Raw genomic sequence first — 25510 nt, forward strand, 5'->3', positions numbered from 1 at the left:
CACAGGTTGAGAATCACTGCCCTAAAGACTTCACCAAGTCCCAGAGCTAGAGAATTCCTGCCTCCTGCATCCTGCCTCTGATCCTAGTTTCTAGTGCCCTTTCTTTCATGTGGGGCTAATTCCTGGATTTGATCCTCACAGCAACCTTAGACCTTGAACTCTAGAGATGCAGGTGCCCATAGGCATCAAGCAGCTGCTGCAGGGATGACCAGGGAAAACCTCTAAGTCATCACGTAGGTCCCTACCCTGAACTCCACCCCAGAAGTCCTTTGTACCTTCATGCCTCACCTTATGGAAAGGAGTTTCCCTTCTCCCAGAAAGTGCCCCGCTTGAATGCTACTGCACCACGTTCCTTAGAAATATTGTGAATGCCCAGAGCACTACATGGCTGTGAAACACCAGCGTGGAGAATGACAAGAGTGCCACAGAAACACATCCCAAGAAAGAAAGGACACCACTAAAAACACCTTCCATATTCTTTGACTTTGGTGATAGGAGTTTGCTTTTTTTTAATTATTATTTATTTATTTTGTGCAAATTTAGTTTAAGCAACTTTTCCTCATGTCCGTCAGATTCCAAATACACACAGAGACAGTTAAAGACATTTCCCTTCTATCCAACCCATCCCTCCTTCACATCCAGCCTTCTCAAATCTCAAGGCAACATTTCCATTGTCCTCCCTGGCTGAATGTATGTTTCTGTTATTTGGGTTGTATTAGGTTGGGCTGGGTTTGGGTTTGGGTTTAGATTTGGTTCTTTATTTGGTTGGTTGGATTGGGTTGAGTTGGATTGGGTTGAGTTGGGTTTTTTGGGCAGACTTTCATTGGGTGACCCTGGTTGACCTAGAACTCACTCTGGCTTCAGAGTGACCATCCTGGCCTCCAACTCACAGAGATCTACCTGCTTCTCTCTCCCACGGGCTGGGTTTTGTTCGCTGCATTTGTTTTAGAAAGACACAGTGATGAGAAATAAATGAAGTTTCTCAATTCATCCAGATGTTCAGCAGATGTCTGTGGTGGGAAGGAATGAGTTCTAGCGTCCAGGCACTGAGTCATTAGGCACACATGTTTACATGGGTATGTCTTCCAGGAGACTGTCAGTGCTGGCAATTTCATATCTATAAGCCTCCCAAAGGCAGGGATCCATGACGACTCCACATTCAATCTAGGAGGACGATTTCCCAGGAAAAGCTGCTGGCTGTGCTGTCCACGCCCTGTTCTCTGGAGACCTACTTTCCAGACCCAGAGCCCAGCGGCTTCAGGTGGAGGTGGATGCCATTTTTGGAGCGCAGGATAAGCTGAGGGATCTTGATGGGCAGCTTTGAGGGATCCAGAGAGAACTCAAAGCGTAGCAAACAAAGTGCCGTGACCACCTTCATCTCATTCATGGCAAACTGCTGCCCAATGCAATTCCTGCAGCACGCAGCAACAAAGAATCATTAAGCGGTTGGCTGTCTAGAGTGACAGAGTCCAGTATTCTTAGAGGCCCACAGAAAAACATTAACTAATTTTGGACATGTAATGGCTGTTTGATTTGTTCACCTGGGCTTAAAAATCAAATCTTAGGAGCATAGTAAAGGGTCCCTCTGGGTAGCTTCATATAGAAGTTCTAGCTCACAGTCTCTCACAGAATGAAAACACCTACCCCATCCATTTCCCAGTAAAATAGCAAACGGGTCCCCTTGTCACAGAGAAATCCATAATGATGCCTCCCCAATGACAGCCTTCACTTTTCATACCCAGTCTTGACAGCCAGGGATCCCTCTCCCTACCTGGGACCCGCAGAAAATGGCATGAAGGCAAAGGGGTGGCGTCCTGTCACGTTCTCAGGAGAAAAGCGCAGTGGGTCAAAGACCTAAGGACATGGGCCTTTCTTAAGTACTCACCAAATCCTGACAGAGGGTAACCCCACAGCCCACACCCTGTCTGACCTCCAGGCCCAGAGAAGCAGTACCTCTGGTTCAGGCCACACAGCACTGTTCCTATGGAGGGCATAGATGTGCAGAGAGATCAGGCTTCCTATAAGCAGAAAAGAGGCTTAATGACGAGGGATCATGAGGCAGCGAGGCCTGAGTCCCCTAACACACCCCTCTCTGGGACACTAGCCTCTGCCTGTGCCCTGACAGTGACACTGAGCTCCTGCTCACATTCATACTTGAATAATCACTATCTTCAGTTCCGTTAGGCCAGCACTAAGAATAGTGTCACAGCCATTCATCTGTGGATTGAAAACAAAGACAGTGAACCCACCCTAGCACAAAGTAGGATAGGCAGGAGCTCCTTATTAGAACCTGCTGGCTTTCAACTAACTGATTGTCAGGAAATTATTGTGCTATTAATAATAAAAGACACCCTTCACTTGATGCTTACTACATGTCAGGCTCAGGTCTGAATATGTTTAGGAAGCCACAACACAGAGCTGGGCATGTACACGTATCCGGCATAGCCTCCCGTGCGTCTTCTCCCTGGAGTTGTCCAGGCTGAAGTCAGAACAGGCGCAGTGTACATAAGAACTCTGAACACCGTTGTCTCTTTTTAATTCTGACAGCTATGAAAAACACATTCTTCTCTCACCTCCATTTTCATTTTTTTAAATGTTGGTGTGTACATATTGTTATAATTTGATGGTCAAATAGTACCATAGTAGAATGATTTGCTATCATTTTAACAGAAAAGAAAAGTGAAAAGTTTTAGCTTACAAGAACCCCTCCTCTGAGAACAGCGCAGCCACTGTCCCCAGTGCTTAGCCACGCCCAGATCCTACCGCAGTGATGGTCAATAGAACTCAAAAGAAAACCCAGCCTTCCCAATCACTGCCTCAAAGGAATACCTCATGTTGGATTCTTTTGGAAGACAAAAGAAAAATCTTGCAATTTTAATCCACAGAAAGATGAATGCATATAACCACTCTGAAACCTATAAGAAAAATGAACTTTTATCTTCTCTTTATACCCTCAGTCTTACTTTACAGGGGACAGCCTGGAGGTCGGCTGGCAGAAGCAAGTTTAACTCATTCTCTATGAAGCAGGTGCTTGGGCCCGGGGTCTGCACACACAGCCCGAGCTCTCTCCTCATGCTGTAAAGATTGCCCAGTGGCACTGTTTCCCCCCAACCCACCTGCAGGTAGAGAGCGGCCATCCACAAAGCTGACTGGCTTGTTGAGCTGGCGGTACACTTGGGGCACAGGTGGGTAGAGGCGGAAGCACTCCTTGATACACATGGTCAGGTAGGTCATCTTGCCCAGATCATCCCTGCCAGCAACACAGGACACTTGGGAACTGGGAGCAGTGGGGTCCCAGGAGAAGGTAGGCCCCATTTCTAGCTTTACTGTGATATCATTTTCAATTCCTATCACCAGCACACTTCCAACAGAGGAGCCACAGGGCTCCAAGTGACTAAACATAGTGCAACACTGGGTGGCCCTACAGACCTAGTAATCTGAAGAAGAAGGCACAGGAACCCAAAGACATATGTGTACCCAACCCTCAAAGACAAGGCTACTTTTGTGTCATTCAGGGCCTTACAGGAGTCACACAAGGGACATTTCTTTAGTTTCTACTTGGCTTCCCTTGTGGGCCTGGAATGAAGAAAAAAAGGCAGCCTGACACGTGTTAGCTGAGTGAAAACAACAAACATTTATGGATGCATAATGATAAACTATATGTGAGTTTCATGGTTCCCTTTGATAACCAGGAAGCTCAGACTCAAATGTGAGGTTCAGCCATCAGAGAGAGCCCCAAACTCCAAGTCACTCTTCCCCTAATCATGACTTTTCATTTCTCCTACTATTTTATTAAATAAGCATCCTCTAAAGTCACTTCAGATTCTGGATAAAAGTAACTGAAAATAAAATAAGTATTTAGTTCCTTGCCTCAGACTATGTACACGACTGTCTAGCCTAGAATGCACAGCTCTCTTCACATGAGTTGTAACCTTCTTCAATGTCTATGCAAGCCTTTTCACTCCTCCACCCTCTACATCTGGGTCACTTGATGTTACTCCATCCTACAGCCTTCTCTGACACTGATATTATAGATCAGTGCCCCTGGTAGGCAGTTTTCTGTATCCCTACTGTGTGTCCTGCCCTGTGATTGAAGCACATGAGGAACTCAGTGGGAGGAGGTGACTGTCAGGCTACAAGGGCCTAAGAGGAGGGAGCAGCATGAGAGGCCCGGGTGGGACTCCCAGAGACCACTCTGAAGAAGAAGCTGTTTCTGCTGGTGTCATGTTTAGGATTTCGGACTCAAGCTGAGGAACAGGCAGTTACCACATAGACGTTTTTAACTGTCGGCATTTAGGAATCAATCTTCTTCACCAGCGTAGACTCTTGGGGGCTGTGGCCAAAGGCAGGTGGCAGCTGGCAAGGCTGGCTTTCCCAGATGTCCTCTCACCTTCATCTCCTTCGTCCCCTTCTTTCTCAGACCTCTCTACTCTATCCAGAAGCCCAGTAGGGATTCATACTCTATCATTATGAAATCCAGCCTTTTTTGACAACTTTATGTGACACTGAAAAGCCTCCATTTGGGAAGAATTGACTGTATCATCTATAATTAACCCCCCCCCAAGAAAGCTATACACCAACAGAAAAAGGGAACAACTCCTGCCAACCTCACCTCATTTCAGGAACAGCTGTGTGTTGTCCTGGTCAGGCATTGGAAGGGTGGGTACAAGCCCTCCCTGGGCTGAGCAAGATGCATCAAGCTCACTCTCAGATTCACTCACCACTGGAAGGAGTCCTGGTCTCCTAGGATCTCTCGAACCTCCTCTCTACATCGCTGCTGGTGCTCGGGATAAAGGGCCATGCAGTAGAGAAACCAAGAGATACCACTAGTGGTGGTGTCATGACCTTCAAACATGAATGTGTCCACTTCAGCCCGGAGGTCCGCGTCTGACAGCGTGATCCCACTTTCATCCTGAGAGAAGGCACAGTGGAACAGCCCAAAGCCGTTGAGTTAGGGATAAGAAGCATGCCCAACAGTAGCTGTCAGATGCAAAGCTGAGGAAACGTAAGAAAGCTTCTTGGTAGACTTGGAGTCTTCCTCCAAATCCCTCTGTCCCTTTCAACCCCAGCCTAGTTGCTTCCCATCCACGAAATGCTCCCTGAGCCCTCTGGACACATAACTTGTGACTCTACTCAATCCCGACGTGCTCATTAGCGACACTGCTCCAGCTGGCAAGGGAAACCATCTTTGTCAAATCTACCTACTGCCTCCCCAAACCTGGCCACGATACTGTATGCAGAAGGATGGCTGTACCGTGTCTTTCTCACCTTCACAACCCAACAGAGGAATTGACTCAGGAGAGACACAGAGTTTTGTGGAATCAAGGAAGGAAGTGAGGGAGGAAAGGAAGGATAGAGGAAGGGAGAGGGAAGAGAAGGAACGAGGGCAGGAGGGAAGGAAGAATGGAAGAGAGGGAGGGAGAAAAAGGAAAGAAAGGACGGGAGTGCAATGCCAAGATTTTCAGGGATCTTGGAAACCTAGAAATGTCTTCAAGCTGCAACACATGACCCAGGCTGCCAGTTCCCTGGTGTCACAACCCAACCACACACACAGGCTGCATGTTTTACCTTTGTTTATTTGTGCCATGGCAAGCAGTAGGTTATACATGCTGGACAAAAAAGCCTACCTGAGGAAGAGAGTCTAAGGACCTCCGCAGAACCAGCTGTCGGGTAGGACAGGTGCACTCACCCGAGCACCCAGGAGAATGTCCAGGAAGTCCACATGCCGCCGTTGCTGCATCCTTTTCTGCTCTTTCTCATCCTGTAAGGCCACCTTCCGCTGCCTGATGACTTCATCTGGACCAAGAGCATAGGTGTTACTGCCTACCCTGGCCCTGCACCAAGAAGGGTACAGAGGATCCCAGAGGAAGAACCAAGGCTTCCTGCTTGGTGTGGAGGCAGGGAAGGCGTGAGGGAAAGGCCCACCTGTATGCTCATGGGCTATCTGGCAGGCCCGCAGGAAGCGGCGGCCATGTGGAGTCCACCAGTAAATGAAGTCATTATGGTAGTGGAAGGAATCAATGCGCTGCTGCATCAGCAGTGTGAGGTCACTGACTGCCAGGTAGTAGCTGCTGTCTCTATACAGGAGAGGGGGGCGGGAGGGGAATAGGCCTGAGCAGTTTTCTTTTAGGAATCCTACCAAGGATATTTCCTGTTCCTCTCATTGTCCCCTTAAGCCTCACTAGCAGCAAAGTCTCCCACCTTGAGTAGGGTCTGGACAAATCAGGGCAGGACCTATCTCCTCTCCAAGAGAGATCGGGAGCCCTTCCTGCTTCTTTATCTGAAAGCCTTAGGCAGAGACGCTCCTAACCTGTGGCCTAGACCGCTGTCTCCTTTGCCGAAGGTGCACTTCATGAGGGTGTCCAGGGCCATGTGGCCTACGTCACAGAAGATGTCAAAGCTCTTGTTTTCACTAGCCTTTTTCTCCCACTTGTCCTGGAATCCAGAAAGAGAAGGGAGGTAATGTGGGAACGAGTTGGGCTGCCTGGCCAGGGTAGCAAGTAAGCTAACTGGAAATCTTTCCCTTTCCCTCTTCTCCAAATCCAATCCCCCGGTCCCATCCCTGTTGTGATCTCTCCTCACTCTCAGGCCCTATCTTCAGGGGACTAAGTACATCCCTATGGAACACTTGACAACCTCCTTCCTGTGGGTCCCTCGCCTCTCCTAGCCTTTATTCCTAAGTGTCAACTCCCAATACCCAGAAACACATTTTACCAGGAATCTGCCTCCCATGGCAACACCTATCAGAATCAACAAGAATTACTTACCAGGCAACATACAGCCACCAACCCTCCTAAAAAACGGAGAGGGAAACAGAAGCCAAGGACCAACAGATTCATGCAACAAAGACACAAGCAGGTGCCAACACCTAGAATTACAATCTTCCCAAACCCAGATGCCTAGAAGCCAGCATAAAAACACAATAACATCCAGGACAATATGTCTCCATTAGAGGCCAGCAATCTTACCACAGCAGGCCCTGAGAATTGCAACACAGCTGAAACACAAGACAACAACCTTAAAACAGCCTTTCTGAACAAGATAGAGGCTCCTTAAAAAGAAAATTAATAAATACCTTGAAGAGATTTATGAAAACAAACAAACAATGGAAGAAAATGAACAGAATTGTTCAAGTCCTGAAAGGGAAAATAAAATGACTAGAAGAAACCTAAACTATGAGAAATCAGGAAATGAAAAATTTAGGAATTCCAACATGTACCTCAGAGGAAAGACTCACCAACAATGTACAAGAAATGGAATAAGAAATCTCAGTTATTTGAGACAAGGTAGAAGAAATGGATACTTCAGACAAAGAAAATGTTAGATCTAAAAAACTCCTGGCACAAAACATCCAGGAAATCTGGGACACTATGAGAAGACCAAACCTAAAAAGAGTAGAAAAGAGGAAAGAGAAGAAACCCAGGTCAAAGGCACAGAAAACATTTTCAACAAAATCATAGAAGAAAAATTCTCTAGCCTTAAGAAAAAAGAGATGCCTATAAAGATACAAAAAGCATACAGAAACCAAATAGACTGACCAGAATATAAATTTTCCTTGGCACATAATCAAAACACTAAATGTATGGAACAAAGAAAATATTAACAGCTGCAGGTGTAAGACACCAAGTGCTATATAAAGGCAGACCTATTAGAATAGCACCTAACTTCTCAGTGAAGACTCTAAAAGTCAGAAGGGCCTGGATAAATTTTTTGCAAACCCTAAGAGACTACAGATGCCAACACAAACTACTATACCCAGCGAAACTGTCAATCACACTAGATACATAAAATAAGACATTGCATGATAAAATCAAATTTAAGCAATATATATTTACAAATATAGCCCCACAGAAGGGAAACATCAACCTAAAGAAGTTAATCACACCTAGAAAAACATAAGGAATAAATAATCCCAGACCAGCAAATCTAAAGAGGACACACACAAACACAACCTATCAACACCATCACAACAACAACAATAACAGTAATCAGCAAACACTGCTCATTCAGTGGGCTCCTAACATCAATGGGCTCAATTCCCCCCAATAAAAAGACACAGACTAGCAGAAGAGATTTGAAAACAGGATCCATCCTTCTGCTGTATCCAAGAAACACACCTTAACATCAAGGATAGACATCACTGCAAGGTAAAAGGACCAAAAAGGTGTTCTAAGCAAATAGGCCCAAAAAGCAAGCTGGTGTAGCCATTTTAATATCTGACAAAATAGACTTTAGTATAAAACTAATCTGAAGAGGTAGAGAAGTACACTACATTCTTATAGAAGAAAAAAATCCACCATGAATACATTTTTAAAAGAGTACCTAAATTTGTGGGAGACTTCAATACCACACTTTCTCCAACAGACAAGTCATTCAGACAAAAACCTAAACAGAGAAATGCTGGCTCTAACTGGAGCTATAAACTAAATGTACCTAACAGATGTTTCCCAAACATTTCACCCAGACACAAAAGAACATACCTTCTTCTCAGCACCTCAGCAAAACTGACCAAATAATCAGATACAAAGCAAGTCTCAACAGATACAGGAAAATTAAAATAACATCCTGCATCCTATCTGACAATAGAAAGCTTAAAAATTCATAGAAACTGGACCGTACCCTTCTGAAGGAAAAAAAAAATGGCCAAGACAGAAATTAAATTGAATTCTAGGATTGAATGGGGAAATTTAATCTGGAAGGAAAATGAGTACAGAACATACCATAACTTATGGGACACAATGAAGGTAGTTCTAAGAGGCAAGTTCATAGCACAAAGTATCTATATTAAAAACTGGAGAGGTTTCATACTAGTAACTTAACAGCACACATGAAAATTCTAGGTCAAAATGAAAAAGTCACACCCAAGAATAGTAGATGGCAAGAAATAGTCAAACTTGGGGCCAAAATCAATGAAATGGAAACAAACAAAAAATAGAATCAATGAAGCTGTAAGGTTGACAAGCCTTTATCACCGGAGTCCTCCACCCTCCTAATGATCTGACCCTGTAATGCCCTCATGTTTCGGCAACCCTCAACCATAAAATTATTTCATTGCTGCTTCACAAATGTAATATTTCTCTTGTTATGATTGTAATATAAATATCTCATATTAAGGATATCTTATCTGCTACCCCTGTGAAAGGGTTCTTTGATCCTCAAAGGAGTAGTGGCCCACAGGTTGAAAAATGTTGCCTTAAGGACACTGTCAATAGAACGAAACAACAGTCTAAAGGCTGGAAAAGATCTTCACCAATCCTATATCTGACAAAAGGCTAATATCCAAAACATATAACTCAAAACATTAAACACCAACAAACAAAATAACCCGATTAAAAAATAGGGCACAGAGCTAAATAGAGAATTCTCAACAGAGGAATATCAAATGGCTGAGACACACTTAAAGAAATGATCAACATTCCTAGTCATCAGGGAAGTGCAAATCAAAACAACTCTGAGATTCCATCTTACACCTATCAGAATGACTAAGATAAAAAACTAAGTGACAGCACATGCTGCCGAGGTTGTGGAGAAAGGGGAAATATTCCTCCATGGCTGGTAAGAGTGCAAACTTGTACAATCACTTTAGAAATCAATCTAGCAGTTTTTCAGAAAATTGGAAATAGTTCTACCTCAAGACCAGGCTATACCACTCCCAAAAGATGCTCCACCATACAACGAGGACACTTGCTCAATTATGTTCATAGCAGCTTTATTAATAATAGCCAGAAACTGGAAACAACCTAGATGTCCCTCAACTGAAGAATGGATAAAGTCACTGTAATGCATTTACACAATGGAATACTCTACTACTCAGCTATTAAAAACAAAAACTATGAAATTTGCAGGCAAATGGATGGAACTAGAAATGATCATCCTGAGTGAGGTAACCCAGACTCAGAAGGACACACATGGTATTTACTCACTTACAAGTGGCTTTTAGCCATATAGTACAGGATAAACATACGACAATGCACAGACCCAAAGAAGATAAGTAGCAAGGAGGATCCAGGGGAGGATGTTCAAATATCACTCAGAAGGGGAAATAGAAAAGAGAGAAGTAGGTTGAAGAGAGAGAACGAGGTAGGAGAGGGAGTGCAGAGAAAGATGAGGGTGGAGATCTGACCTAGGGAGAGCGATGGCAGGAGAACAGAAAGCCTGCAGAGAAATAGAAGCTGTGGTGGTGGGGTCTCTGTGACAAGCTGGAGACTTAAGTCAGGTGAGGCTCCTGGGAGGACATGAGGAAAACTCTGGCAAAGACTCCTAGTAGCAGGGGCCATAGTGACGGAAGATGATACCCTCTAACTAGACAAGACTCCTAGTAGAGGGAGGGGAAGGCCAACCCACCCACAAAAACTTTGACCCAAAATTTACCCTGCCTACAAAATGTGCAGGGATAAAGATAGGGCAGATATTGAGGGAATGTCCAACCAATGCTTGGCCCAACCCAAGACCTATTCCATGGCAAAGAGCCAATCCCTGACACTATTAACAATACTCTGCTATGCTTGAAGAAAGGAGCCTAGCAGAGTTGTCTTCTGAGAGGCTCCACCAAGCAGCAGTTCAAAACAGATGCTTAGGCTCACAGCCAAATTTTGGGCAGTGCATAGGGAGTCTCGTTGAAAAGTTGGGGGAAGGAGAAAAGGACCTGGAGGAGACAGGAGCTCCACAAGAAAACCAACAGAACCAACTAACCAGGACCCAGAGTGGCCTGTGGAGTCTGAAGCACCAACCAATGACCATGCATGGCCTGGACCTATGCCCCCTACACAGATGTAGCCAATGGGCAGCTCAGGATTCATATGAGTCCTCTAGTAAGGGGATCAGGGGTTATCTCTGATATGGACTCTAATAACAACTTTTTGATCACTTCCCCCTGGCAGGACTGCCTTGCCAGGCCACAGGGGAAGAGGACAGACTCAGTCCTGATGTAATCTGATGAACTAGGATGATTGGGAAGGGAGATTTCCCTTTTCTGAGGAATAAGGGAGGGAGTTTAAAAAGGGAGGGCAGGACTGGGAGGAGAGGAGGGAGGGAGCTATGACCAGGATGCAAAGAGAAGAAATGAATGAATGAATGAAATAGAAAATGTTGCCTTATCTAAGTTAAGTAAAGGCAAAGAGAAAATATTTAAATTAACAAAATTAGAGATGAAGAGATGGGAGCATAACAACAGACACCAAAGAAATGCAGAAAGTCATGAGGATATATTTTTTCAAACTGTAAATGCCAGGCAATGACGGTGCACACCTTTAATCCCAGCACTTGGGAGGAGGCACAGCAGGTGGATCTCTGATTTTGAGGCCAGCCTGGTCTACAAAGTGAGTCCAAGACAGCCAGGACTACATAGAGAAACCCTGTTTTGGAAAAAGAAAAAAATAATAAAAACAAAAATCTGCCAAAAAGAAATGGATACTTTTCTTGATACATATTGATTGCCAAAGTTAAAATCAAGATCAGATAAGGAATTTAAATAGGCCTATAATGCCCAGTGAAATAGCAGTCATTAAAAGTCAACTGACCAAAATAAAAGAAACCCAGGACCTGATGCTTTTAGTGCAGAATCTACCAGACTTTCAAAGAAGAGTTTGTATCAATAGTTCTCAAATTATTCACAAAATAGAAACGGAAGGAATATTATCCAATTCTGCTAGCTCTAAACCTGTACGACCTGACATCCCTCTTAGAAATGAGGGTCTAAACAGTTGTGAAAACGTAAATGAAGTTGGAAATGCAAAGGGAATTCCTGATACTGTGAAACACAGGCATTCTTCAAACTCTGCTCCACTAAGGGACTTAGGCTGGCTTCCCAGAACCAACTGCAGTAGCAAGAAAGAGCCAGGTCTCTTGACAAAGACAAGAATCAAAGCTACCCCAATGCTTAGAGCCTCGGTAGCGAACAGCAGAGAGAGGCAAAGCAGGCCTTTGGCACCACTGTTGCAGGCATAACAAGAACAGGGCCTCAGGAACCCTCTCCACAGGAAAGTACCACTTGCCTTCATCTAGAGCAAATGGGGATGGGTACAGAGGTGGTCCAACAGCCCCCAATTCCAGGAGCCTGCCACAGGGAGGGGACTCACCAGCATGGCATGTGTGGACTGGGCAAATATGGCCACATAGGGCTTCAGCACATCATAATGGAAACCAGGTGTGAGCAGCTTGCGGTGCTGGAACCATTTGGGCCCTTCCAGAACCAGTAATCCTTTCCCTGAGAGGGAGATGAGAAGGAGACTGTAAAGTCCAGATAATCATGTTCTACCCTTGAGAGATGGGATCAATCACACACAGCCTCTGACACTCCCAAGTCTGGAACAGTCCGGGGAAGTGCACTACAAGACCCAGTATAGACTCTGGTCCCCACTCCAGGCTGCCAGGACCTTCCAATATGGAGAAGGTAGCAGATCTTGGCAAAGTCAGTAGTCTAGGAGTGTTACCTTCCTATCAATTACCCCTTTCTTAGCTCCCAGAAACTTTAGGGACACATACGGCCTTGGATCAAGAAAACTCAAGTGGAGTCTAGAGTAATGAATCAAGAACCCTTAGTGCTCTTACAGAAGACCTGGGTGCAGTTCCCAGCACACATATGATATAGCCCCCAACCACATATAAGACCAGTCCTAGGGGATCCAATGCTCTCTTCTGGCTCCATAGGTACCTGGGCATAAATGGCATACATCCACACGAACACACATACAGATAAATAAAAGCAAAAATACGAATAAAGCCCAGGTTTGGAATTTATACACCATTATCCCAGCACTCACACAGGAGTCAGAGGCAGATGGATCTCTTTCTGAGTTCAAAGCCAGTCTGTTCTATAGAGAGAGTTCTAGGCCAGTTAAGGCAACATAGTGAAACCCTGTCTCAAAATAGTTAGTTAGATAGTTAGTTAGTTAGTTAGTTAGTTAGTTAGTTAGAAGATGACTCAACAGCTCCCACTGTTTTCCCCAGCAGTCTACACACTGACAGCCAAAGTTGGCCCATCTTTCCTGCCTAGTTTCATCTACTAATCAAAGTCTGCTTTCCAGCCACTCAGACAGCTTGCAGCCTCCATGGTCCTATAACTACTAGACATTTCTCAGACCCTTCTTCTGCAAAGCATGACCCCATTTAACAGTCAGTAGGATCAACTCTAGGGTTGCCTCCTCTAGGAAGCCACACTCCAAGTACACATTGCCTTGCCTCTCTGCTCAGAATGGAGAGATCAGTATCCATCAAGGGAAGGTGTCTAACTCCTATATCCCTTAGGACAGGCACTCAGCAGCCAGGCAGTCCACACCAGAGGGATGACCAGCTGAGTGTGGCTGGATTCTGGCCACTTAGCACAAGAGGGGGGAAGGGAAGACACAGAAAGATAGATGCCCACTTACCGATCCACTGGAGAAAGAAGTCATACACATCTGCGGCCTTCGGGTCTGCAGGACAAGCGGACATCAGTCGGGGAAAAATAGGATATTCCCGCAATGAGGCACAGTGATGAGTGAGGTAGAGACATGATCATTCTCTTAGACACAGGCCCTGACCTCCCTCAACTTGGTCCCTGGGCCCATTATTCTCAGGAAGTCCCACCCTCTTTCCAGGGCACCTCACCCCCGCGGCTGTATACAGCTTTGGCATAGTCAGGCTCATAGATGTTCAGGAAACCAATGAATTGTCCAAGCCAGAGTGGGTGGGCATAGGGGAACTGTTCAGTCCAGGATACCACCTTGTCCAGGCTCCCTAACTTCTGGATCTGAAACAATAACAGAAGACAAGGACCACTCAGGAACCCAGTGTCCCCAGCAGACCCCAGGTCTCTGGACAGAGAAGGAAGGATGCTGCCCAGGTGGACCCTGGGACCTCCTTCCATCCTCCTGAATGCCCTCTCCAGCCCCAGAGCTGCTGCTCTAAGTCCAGGAGTCCTTGTCACATCCAAGCCACGCCCCTCAAAGACCCCAGACATTATCCCACGTTCATTCCCATCCACCAGCTGTGCCTTCTCTGCGGTTCTGGCTCCCAGTCGTCTTCAGTTTGGTGTAATCTCCCCGCAGAAGCATCTTTCTGAATCCTGAGTTCAACCCAAAAGGTTGCCTTATGTGTGCAATGTCAAGGAGTAGAAGTGACAATAAAACATCTTTACCTACAGGTAAAAGGAATACTGGTGGTGCCCCTGCCTCCTTTCTAGCTGGTATGCCTGAACAGCTCCTTTCTGCTGTGTCTCTCTTCTTTTCTGTCAGCCCTTGAACTGACTAAGGTGACGCCATCTTGTCCTCATACCATTTTGGTCCACTTAGAGAATTCTCAACCCTCTACCCTCCCAATAGCCATGCGCATCTTGGCAACGCATTTGGGATTTCCAAACCAAAATAGTTAAGGTTTAAGTCAAAAAATAGTTGCCGTGCTATGTCTAAATAAGTACTGCATTCTGCTTAAGCAAATGCTGCAAGGGTTCTCTAACCCTCACCTAACATTGATGCCATTGTGGGTTTTGTCTTTGAAAATTCTGCACCGCTTTGGTACCAAGAAGCTCTGAGGCATTACCCCAGATTTAATTTTGGTTGCCAGCCAAAATTAAAGAATGCTGATGCTCTTGGATTAATCCATGTGGTTTAATGGGGTTTCCTTAAACCCTGCTCCTCATTTTTCCCATGGTCCTCTGCGGCATCTCAATCACAGACATAAGACCTTGGCCTCAGTCACAGATTGTCACAGCCTCCTTAGAGACAGCTTTCTTCTATGGGCCCTAATTGTCCCCAGGAGCCCAGTGAGAGTGAGGACAGCTCACAGCAGCTGGGCTCGCTTTTGCAGCTGCAATCCCTCAAAATGGCTGCTGAGACATTGTTCTATGGGGCCGTGTGGCTGCTGGCAGACTTCTCTGAGTTACACAACAGATGCCTCAGATGTATCCTCAGATACCCTGAGCTGGGACACTTATTATCAGGTCTAGGACAGCTTGTTTTCTCACAAAGGAAGGAAGCAGGAGAAAAACAGGACATGGAGATAAAGTCACTGCACCCAGCTCCCCCAAGCATCCTGCCTCATCTGCTCATTTGCACCAGTGTTGACCCCAGCAGCAGGTAACAATAGGAAGGCCCCGCTCTCCAAGAGTCTAAGTGAGTACACTCCAAGAATCTGATCAGAAAGGGACATTAATGAAGCTTAGTTGAACTATGACCTCTTCATGAGTGGGAAGAGTGCATTTGAAGGCCAACGGAACTATCTCACGTGGCAGAGCAGACCGGGGATCATGACTGAGCTTGCTTCCTGTCAACAATTCTGCTCAGGCCATTCCCTAATGGACCTAGAGATCAGTTGGCCGGTATCCAAGGCACAAGCTCACTGCCTCGCCAGTCTGCAGCAGCCAGAGCACACTTGGAGACCACTTGAGGACAAAATCAATCTGCTTGGGAACGTGGCTCCGTGGGGGAAGCAGTTGCTTACCAGACACGCAGGACTGAATTTGAACCCAAGCCCCCTACGTAAAAGCCAGGCATGGTGGCTAGCATCTGTGACCACAAGGTGAAATAGAAAGATGGGGGGAGTGCAGAAGAGGCTTGCTGACCTTCTAGTCTTGCCAAAAATGGAGAGCTCCAAGTTTAGTAAGAGACCTTGTCTCAAAAAGTGAGATAGAAGGAGTTAGAGACACAGCTCAGCATATAAGAGCCGTACTGGTCTGGCATCCACAGGGGGGTCCACCTGTAATTTCCTGTAATCTAGCTTCTGGGAATTTGACACCGTCCTCTGGACTCTGTCAGCATCTGCACTCACATATACACATCCCCACACTGAAACACACACACACACACACACACACACACACACACACACACACACACACACACGGCTTGGGTATGTCAGCTCCTGCCTAGTGCCTCAGACTTAAGCCCACAGGCAGTATCTATTATATTCAAATTATCCCTTGTGCTCCTCTCCTCAGGGGACCCTGGAAAAACAGGACATTCCCTGCCTCAGAGAGACTCTCTCTGAGATCTGACTAGGATGAGAAGTAGATGCTACCAAGGTCTCCAGATTGTAACTGGAAACCAAGAAGGGAGAGCCCAACCCTGGTAGGCACCCCACACCCCTCAGGCCCTTCACCGGCCAACTCTCTTCCTTTCCGTTCCGTGCTCATTTTCACCGTGTGTTAGGATCCCTTTTCTGTCGCTTGGCTCTTTTTGTTTGTTTGACTAGTTTTCTGTTTGCTTTTTTTGACTCACTGTGTTGTGGGTTAAAATGCACACATCCCTAGTCTAGCTTTGACTTGAATCCTTAACCATGATGTGCCCTTAACTGAGCACCTTATCCCCTTTGAATCTCAACTTCTCCCATCTTTACTCACACTAAGGAAACAAATCCACGCCCTGAACTTCACATTCACAGGTTTGGGTGTGAATGCAACCACAGCAGGGCTGCCAAGCCCTGGAGAAATGCGACGGTGGTGCTGTGCCTGTGAAGGTTCTCCAGGCACTTTTCCAGGGCTTAAGATCAGCCACCACTCCAACCTTGGCATTTCCTTCCTGGTGTCAAGCCAATGCCCTCCAGATAGTTGTATTGGTGTCAAGAAACTAAAGCTAGGCTGTGTTCCAGGCTCTCTGTATATTTCCAAGCAAAGTGGAATGAGGCACCTGGGAAGAAGAGGGTAACCAGCCTCGGCGTGGAGCTGTGAGAGAGTAAGGACCATATGCCATAGAAGTTCACTGATTGAGGCCCCCCCCAACTCTGAAGAAGGCAGGTAAGCACAAAGTGGGCACAGAGAGAAGAGATTAAAAGTCTTCCCACGTGCCTCTCACGCTCCCTCAGGATGTGGCCGCAACCGTCCGTACTTGGCAGAGACCCTCTCAAGTCCCCCTGATTCCCCACTGCCTTTCCCAGCATTCTCCATTCTCTGGACACGTCTCCCTACAATCCACCCGTATTATAATTATTCATTCAGCCATATCTCACCCACGCCCAGGTTTTGGGCTGGACCTTGAGGGCACAGGAATAAATCAGACTAGATCTTCAGTTTCCAGAAGTCTCGGACTAGTAGAAAAGATGAAAGGTGCTCAGATGAAAAGAACGAAGCGGAAGTGGGCTCGCGAGGAAGCGCGCCCACCCTCCTAGAAGCAGGGAAGTCTCTAGTGCCTATTTTCTCGCACCCAAACCACCATTTTTTTTTTTAAATCATGGATGTTCAGTGGTACACAGGTAAGTTCATAGGTTTTCCTCAACGGGTTATCTGTAAGGGACAAGAGTAAGATTAGAGATCAAGTTCATGTCCAGTGTCAATGCCTCCCCAGATGGAGGAATAAAGAAGTAGAGAGAATTACACATCTATCCTAGACTTCATCCCTGGCATCCATGCCTGGGCTCCCAAACCTTCCTGCGACTACAAAACACTCCAGAAGACTTCGGCCTCAGCCTTCCAGTTCCAACTTAAAATATTAGAGTCTTCAGATGCTGGGGGGATGAGGTGGAAGATCAGTTTCTCCCACTTGATTCCAAACCCCTGCCTTGTGTTCAAAAGATCTAGATCCCCATACCAGGAGGAGTTCCAGAGACTGGGTGCTAAGGTGAACCCCTACTGTGCTCCCTTCACAGGAGAACCAACCAGGATCTGAGCCTGAGGGAAATGCTATAGTTTTTTGGCTACGCAAAGGGGAGACTGAAGGCACCTCCCAACTTTGGGGCACCAACCTCTCAGACATGCTGGGAGGTCTCAGGAGACAACACTTTCCTCTGCCTTTACTTTAATGTCCTCCTTGGCACCAGAAATCTATGCTGCACAGAGCAGGACACTTAAGAGATCTAAACATGACTGCCTAGTTGCTCGGTCACTCACTTTAAGGGTTTAGTTTCTGCCTCTCACTCCCTCCCACCACATGTGATCTATGAACAAGCCTCAACACAAACTTGCACTTTGGGCCTCAGAATAATGGAAAAGCATCTCAGGCCTTCTTAAGCTCCAACTCTAAAGAGTTGTGCTGCTTCTGAAGCCAGATCAAAACGCAGGATTGGGAAAGATGACTAGAAGTCAGGGATCCAGGCATTATCCCCTGCCCAAACTGATGGCCTCCCTTCCCAGTCTCCATGGAATTAGGCCCAACTCCCCCACATCCTCACATACCTCAAGAGCATGGCCAAAGAGCCAGTGGGTGGGAGGCCCTGGAAAGCTGTCCAAAGCCTTGGCCAGCTTCTGCCTCCGCAACAGCAGCCTGGCGAGCTTGAGGATGCCTACGATCAAGATCACTACCGAAGCCCACAGGACCAGGCGGGACAGGCTCCGAGAGAGGAGGCTGAGCACCATGGCTAATAAATTTGCAGGGCCCAGGCTCCCAACTGGCTCCAGCTGCTCCCGGATTGCCTTATACTCTGGATACAGGCACCCTGCCAGTTCCTACCCCCTTTGCCACACCCTACATCCAGCAGCAACCGGGACTGGGCTGGGTGCCATAGGGTGGAGATGGCTGTCTCAAAGCTCATAAGCAACAGAGGAGAGAGCCTGCCTGCCTTCCACCAAAACATAGCTTTTTTTAAAAAACAGACCATGGGCATCCCACCTTGGTTTCTTAGAGAACAGACGGTAGTTTTTGGTGTGACCATTAGCATAACGCCTGTCTTTTTATTTTACAAGTGCATTGTATGTTTAATAGACTCAATACACATTATCTCATTTAATCTACCAACTAAGGTCATAGGTACTCATTCTTCTGTTTCCCAGATAAGGTCACCTGTGATTTCTCATTAGACAGCTCCCACTGTCGAACAAGATGACCTTAGGGACTGGTACAGCCCCAGAAGCATCAAAGGAGAATGAACTACCTCCAAAACCATAGTACAAACTGGACAGGGATATGGAATATACTTTCAAGGCAATGATGGTTAACCATCGAATCTCTCTTGATTTGATTGATGATTAACGGTTAATGAGCTACTCGGGGCCCGTGAGGAATAGAGAAATGTCATTTCCTGGAAAGGCAGCGGCTGCTCCGAATGCCACAGCCAAGGGCTCTGTTGAAGGACAATCTTGGCAGAAGCACCTGCCTTGCTGCAGGGAATGTCTGCTGTTTCCCTCTGATGTGGAGTTGTATCATCCTGGGCAACTGCAGAGCACAGAGTCCGCCGCCGGTATTTCGGGTGAAGGACTTTGATGAAAGGCTCTTTTTCAGAAGGGTAGTTGGGGTTGGAAAGCAGCACACGTGACCTGGCGTGGCGTCCGTGAATTAGCAACAGCAAGAATCTTGTCATCGCTCTTGCATGAAGGAACAAGAAGGACCTTCCCACAAACTGGTTGGGACTGCGTTTGCCCGGCATAATGCAGGCAAAGGAAACTGTGCCCCCAACCCTTTCTTTTACCACTCCCCAACCTCCTCCTGGTGTCCCCTATCAGTCAACCAAATCAGAAAGGGGATATGGAGGGCAAGAAGGAGGGTCAATCCGTGGGAGTCGTATTTTCAGTATAGACAGAAAAATGCAGACTGGGTGTGGTGTAGGGTGACAGGGCCAAACCGAGGCACGAATGGACTTGGAACTCCAGCAGTAGGTCCTGACTCAGCAAATGGTGAGTTGTCGACCTGACAGAGGAGATTGGGGAATTAGCATACCCAGGCCTGCCCACAGGCAGAGGAGCAAGAGATAGTATGATGAAGAAAACTCCAAAAGTTTTTTCTACACCCCCTGGCAATTGACGAAGAGACACCTTGGTGGCGGTGGTGTCCTTATATCAGGCAGGGGCAGAGCAGATGGCGGTCCTTTGTTCATCCTAGCATGATGCCTGGCTTGGTGCCCCAAGCTGTTTTATGTCTAGGACTCATAAAAATCAAATCAAATCAAATCCAGGCAGCACAGCATGGGAGGAGGAAGACAGACAGAGATCTGCGGACTACCATGCTACCTGGAGACATACATTCTAGCAAAGCACCTATGGGCCATAGACACTCAGTGCCTGCCACACTACACAGCCAGGATGAACGATGTCACCCAGGTACCCGTCAGCTGCGTGGCTAGCTTGCAGCTGGAGCTATCGCAGCTGGTGCAAATATGCAGTGATCAAATGGGAGCAGTTTGGGCATCATGAAAAGAGATGGAACTAGAGAGAGAAGCCTGTTGAGAGTGGCCAGCCCCACCACCTGGGGCCATGGTGAAGTCCCAGCCAAAGCTGTCACTTAAGGTCATGTCTAGGTCCACGCCTACACAGTGGCAAGGGTCAGTGTTGATGTCCATGACTCATATTACCACTCGAGAACATGGGATGTCCCTGGTTGGCGTAGTCACTGGAGACCACGTGGATGTCCATGGTGCTGTGCATAATTGGCCCCACTCCTCACTGGTTATGGCACTATGGAGATCTGGCTTCATCTGTCACCAATGGGCCCTGTGCCTCACCCAGGCAGCACAGTGAACAGGTGGCAGGGCATGAATGAACAACCCGAGGGCACAAGCATGGCAGAGCTGACCCCACTACTCCTCTGCTGTTAAGTGGCCTATGGGGGGGGGTACCCTGCACCCCTTTGCCCCTCTCTATCTGAGGCAGTTGGGATAACTGGCCCCATAGTCATGAGAGCTGGTGATCTGGCCCTTGTACTTGAGGTATTTGGGAGAGCAGGCCCTGAACCTTGCCTGGGCAGCATAGTAGTGCTGGCCCCGGTTGAGAGGGCATTGGTGAGCCAGTCCTGAGGACAAGACCAATGGAGAGTGGGCTCTGTCACTCATCTTCTCCCGTGAGGTGGTGTGGGTGGTGTAGAGGGGTGAATCCCTCCCCCTTCGCCCCTTACCATCTGCTGCAGTCAGGAGAGCTGGCACTGGGGTCATGAGAGTAGGTGAGCTGGCCCTGCCTCCCAGTGGCTGCAGCAGAGAGTGGGGCCCTGCACCTCTCCTGGACAGGGTATGAGAAAAGGAGAGCTATTCCTCTCCCCTTGCTGGCTATAACACTTGGGAGAGCAAGCCTTGTACCTCACCTGGGCTACACAGGGGAGCTAGCCCTGATGGCTAAGTCACAGATAAGCCAGCCCCAAGGGTGTGAGAGTGGGAAAGCTGTCTCGGCCCCTCACAGAGAGTGAGCCCAGCACCTTGAATGAGCAACACAGTGGATCTGGCTCTGGAGGCATGGGCATGGGTAAGTCAGGGCCAAAGGCATGAAATCAGGATAGCCGACCCCGCTCCCTGCTGATGGAGGCACTGGGTGGCCTAGCCAGAGCAGAGCAGTACTGGGGAGCTTGTCCTGGTGGTGCAGATAAGGCAGAGCCAGTGGGCTGACTAACTTTGCTACTACCTAGGCCCAGATCAAGGATTCTGAGTTGGCCTACCCCAAAATCTATATCATCTGTCAACCAAACGGTTGGGACATATGAAAGGGCCAGTCCTGCTGTTCCAAAGCTGAAGGATCGCCATGACACAGAACAATCACAGGATAATTGAGGAGAGTCCCGATGAGGATCCAATATTGATTGTGTCACAGAAGCCAAAGATCTTGAACCAGATCAATGAATGGCTCATTGCAATGAACACTCGCAAGTGAAAATATGTGGACAACATCCTATTGGGACACTAGATGAGAGAAGCATGGGAGAATAGCAAAGTAGAAGGATCCAGAGGATCCTAGAAACCTACAAGTAGAACATTATGTTAGGCAGATTTGGGCCCAGGGGTCCCGCTCAAACTATGACACCAGTCAAGGACAATACAAGTGGTAAACTTTAAACCCCTACCCAGATTTAGCCAATGGACAGAACATTCTCCACAGTTGAGTGGAGAGTGGGGTATGACTTTCACACGAACTCTGGTGCCTCATATTTGACCACATCCCCTGGAAGGGGAGACCTGGTGGCACTCAGAGGAAGGATAGCAGGTTACCAAGAAGAGACTTGATACCCTATGAGCATATACAGGGGGAGGAGGTCCCCCTCAGTCACAGTCATAGGGGAGGGGAAAATGGGAGGAAGGGAAGACTGGGAGGATACAAGGGATGGGATAACCATGAGATGTAACAAGAATAAATTAATAAAAAAATTTTTTAAAAGACAACTAAAAAAAAGAAAAGAAAATGTGTGGACAGAGGAATATACTTTGGGACACACTGTGACATAGTACAGCTTCCACGATAAGATGTTCTCTATGCTTTTTTTTTGTTTGCTTGCTTGTGTGCTTTTTATCTGGAGGGGAGGTTGCAAGGGCAAAGGGCAGGTATGAGGGGATAGGGAGATGAGCGGGACAGCGGTGCATGATGTGAAACTCACAAAGAATCAATAAAAAGATTTTTTGTAAGTTTCTTCTCTATTGATTTATCCCACTTCTGAAAATTCATATCCAGGTTTCACTTTATCCCAATGAAAACACAGTTCACATGGGCTAGAGAGTTAGGCATCATGATGAGCCATCTGCTGACCTTGGCATTTTACAGTGAATTGTGTATCACTATATCCCCACCAGGAAGTGTGATTAAGGGGGTGTTTGAGGAAGGACCTAAGGGAACTCCAAGCTGATTAAGAAGTCGTAGCCCTTGTCAAGGACCATATGGGGTTCACCTAGAAGTAAAAATGACTAATGTAGAAAGCTCCAAGTGGTTAGGGTAGACTTTGGGTGAATATATCCCGAGCATCATTTTCCTGAACCCTTCTTCTACCTAGTACCATGAATTTACACTCTTGGCGTTGACCTTACCCCCAAATACAGGATGGCCCTGTGTTTAGATAGCACAGCAAACAGAATTATAGCCTGTCACACCCAGCCATCTACTTCCTGCTACAATCTGACAGCTAGTTACACTTCTAGGGCAAAAGGCAGGTCACTCAGGGGCCAAAGTCATGGGCTAAACAACAACCAACTCCTAGATCCTGACCCCACCTGTCCCTGGCCATTTTGGTAGTATAATTAAAGATGTCCATATATATTTAGTCACCTTCCCCCATAGTGATTTGTTATTTCCAGGAGAAACCTAGACCCAATGTCATTCAACCAAAGCACTTCTAGTCTTAAATTAAGGAGTATGAATGCTCTCTGTCTCAGTCTCTGTCTCTCTGTCTCTGTCTCTCTCTGTCTCTCTCTGTCTCTCTCTGTCTCTCTCTGTCTCTCTGTCTCTCTCTCTCTCTCTCTCTCTCTCTCTCTCTCTCTCTCTCTCTCTCTCTCTCGTGTGTGTGTGTGTGTGTGTGTGTTAAACTAGGAGGCAAAGTTAGAACAAGGATGTCGTTGGTAGCTTCAGAGATTCTGCTATCTTCTCATGCTCATGATGATTCTATCACTCAATCCCTACGCCCCACTCCCTCGCTAGAGTCTAGCAACCACTCATACTTCTAAGGCAAAGACAAGTGACCACGTGCCCAGGGTCAATAGCAGGTACGTCCTGAGCTCTACCCTAAAAGGTGCCTACACTTTGCCACGTGAGTAGTGATCCCTGGAAGCCATATATACTTCTCTGGAGCTTCCATCCATTGGTCTTAGTCTGGTTCTCAAGGTGGCCATTAAAAAAAAAAAAACAGTTGCTGTGAAGAGAGGCTTAGAGATAAGCCACCAGCTGAAACTGGGACTCAAAGGCAGATTCTGCGTCTCGTCTCAACTTTAGGTTGTGGGACATGACATTAGCTGCTTGAAATCGATCGTTGTAGGAGCATTAGCACCACAGAAATTGTGAACATTATCACAGCTTTCTTCCCTGGAAAGCCAGCCGTTAAATATCTCCCGGCATGCCATTGGCCCAAATCCTAGGCTTAAAGTAGCATTTCTTATCCAGTGGCACTTGGCTAAGAAGCCACTATGATTCAGGCCTGTGGGGAGACTGGAAGCCCCCTTCTCAGATGCTCGAAAAGGACATTTGCAAATTTGTAATTGTCACTCGCCAGAGGAAGACTGGGGCTATAGATGTGGGGAAGGGAAGGCACCAGAGACGAGGGTGACGCCTTTACTCTGTAGCTTTTCTCCAGGAAGCCTCCCTCCGGTGCCTATCTCACCAAAAACACCAATTCAAACCACAATCTACACGATTCTTGAGTGTGTGCACTTTCTCCCTGGCAGCCATTTGAGTGTGTGCCTTAGTCTTCAAATCCTTCCCATCTGTGGCCTTCTGGAGACCAAATGTGCCTTTCCCTTGCTTTTGCACAGAGCAAAAAGGCACTCAGTGGGACCACAGCCATGTTTATGAAACAACCTCAAAAGCTGTGCTTCGATGCAGGAATGGAGAACGCAGGTCCAACAGCCACTCATAATATGGCACCACTCTATCCACCACTCTCTAAACATTCAATTGACACTCAAGGGTCTCTGTGCAGTCAGTAAACTGAGAAAGTCATTAGTATAGTTGTATTTTTTTTAAAGATTCATTCATTTTTGTTTGAGAGAGTGTTTGGCCTACATGTACGTGTGTGCACCACATGTGTGCTTGGTGCTACTGAGGTCAGAAGAGGATACCAGATCCCCTGGAACTGAAGTTCTGGGGGGTTGTGAACCACCATGTGTGTGCTGGAAATCAAACCTGGGTCCCCTGCAAGAACAACAAATGCTCTTAACCCACAGCCATCGCTCCAGCCCTGAGTATAGACTCTTAATGAAAGCACCAGGGTTGCAAATAATATTCATAGCTGTGCTGGAGCAGCATTCTCTGCTGTGAGTGAACGTTGGAACACTCAAGTGGCTTTGAAACACCAGACCCCATTTCTAGATCATTGTCCTCTTTATTGATCTCCTGGTCAACCAGCCCTCTTCACTGTGTTCTTATAGGAAACTTGTGATCATGGAAACCCCCTATACACCCTGGAAAGTTGGTGTACTATGTGAGATGTGTCATTAATGTACAAAGTGGATGAGATAACAGAGGAAAGCCCTGCCCCATCCTGGCATCTGAAATTTTCTGATCTTTGCATTCTACCAAGCTCCTTCCCTTCCACTTAGACTGTATGTACCCAGCGACAATCTCAGCCAACTTTGGGTGAGAACTTTGGTCATGAAAGTGTGAAGGGAGAAGAAATATAGGGGAGTTGGTAAAAGCAAGAGAGCTGTCAGGACTGTGATGCCACTGGGCTGGATCAAGTCTGTTATTCTACATGATCTCTCCTGGATTGAGGCTCCAGAGAATACAAAGCTTCTTCCAAGATGCTCCCGTGTCCCTGCACACACCCACACACCGCAGTGATGGCTTTGCCACATCCTCATAGGACTATAACATGACAGAGAAAACATAGAGTCAGACCCCCTGCTTCTCCAGCACTCCCTGGCCATCTGTGTAGGATGGTGTGATCATGCTCTCCGTGTGTGTGTGTGTGTGTGTGTGTGTGTGTGTGTGTGTGTGTGTGTACAGGTGTGTGTACAGGTGTGTCGGCAACACAGGTTAATGTTCGGTGACTTCTTCCATTGCTTTCCATGGTTTCTTTTTGAGATGAAGTCTCTCCCTGAACCTGTAGCCCACCGGTTTTTCTGGATTACCTATTCCATAAACCCAGGCATTAACCTGTCTCTGCTTGCCCAGCATTGGGATTACAGATGTGCACCATCAAGCCCAGATTATTTTACATGGGTTCTGGGAATCCAAAAAAAAATTTAAGAAAAATATTTTTTACAGATACAGGTT

General features: G+C 46.9%; 1 protein-coding gene across 1 annotated transcript; it reads right to left on the reverse strand.

Annotated features, from left to right (window-relative positions):
* Positions 1–475: 475 nt before the first annotated feature.
* Positions 476–18329, reverse strand: CYP4B1 (cytochrome P450 family 4 subfamily B member 1). The gene is made up of 12 exons (XM_084786585.1): positions 18083–18329; positions 13588–13729; positions 13368–13412; positions 12078–12205; positions 6311–6435; positions 5926–6077; positions 5690–5796; positions 4722–4912; positions 3117–3250; positions 1954–2018; positions 1772–1854; positions 476–1412 (listed from the first exon to the last, which is right to left on the reverse strand). Exons 1-12 carry the CDS (start codon positions 18260–18262, stop codon positions 1229–1231), a joined length of 1536 nt encoding a protein of 511 aa, XP_084642711.1. The 5' UTR covers positions 18263–18329; the 3' UTR covers positions 476–1228.
* Positions 18330–25510: the final 7181 nt, after the last annotated feature.

This window comes from Acomys minous, assembly GCF_964271855.1.
Source record: "Acomys minous genome assembly, chromosome: 6".
Classification (NCBI taxonomy): domain Eukaryota; kingdom Metazoa; phylum Chordata; class Mammalia; order Rodentia; family Muridae; genus Acomys; species Acomys minous.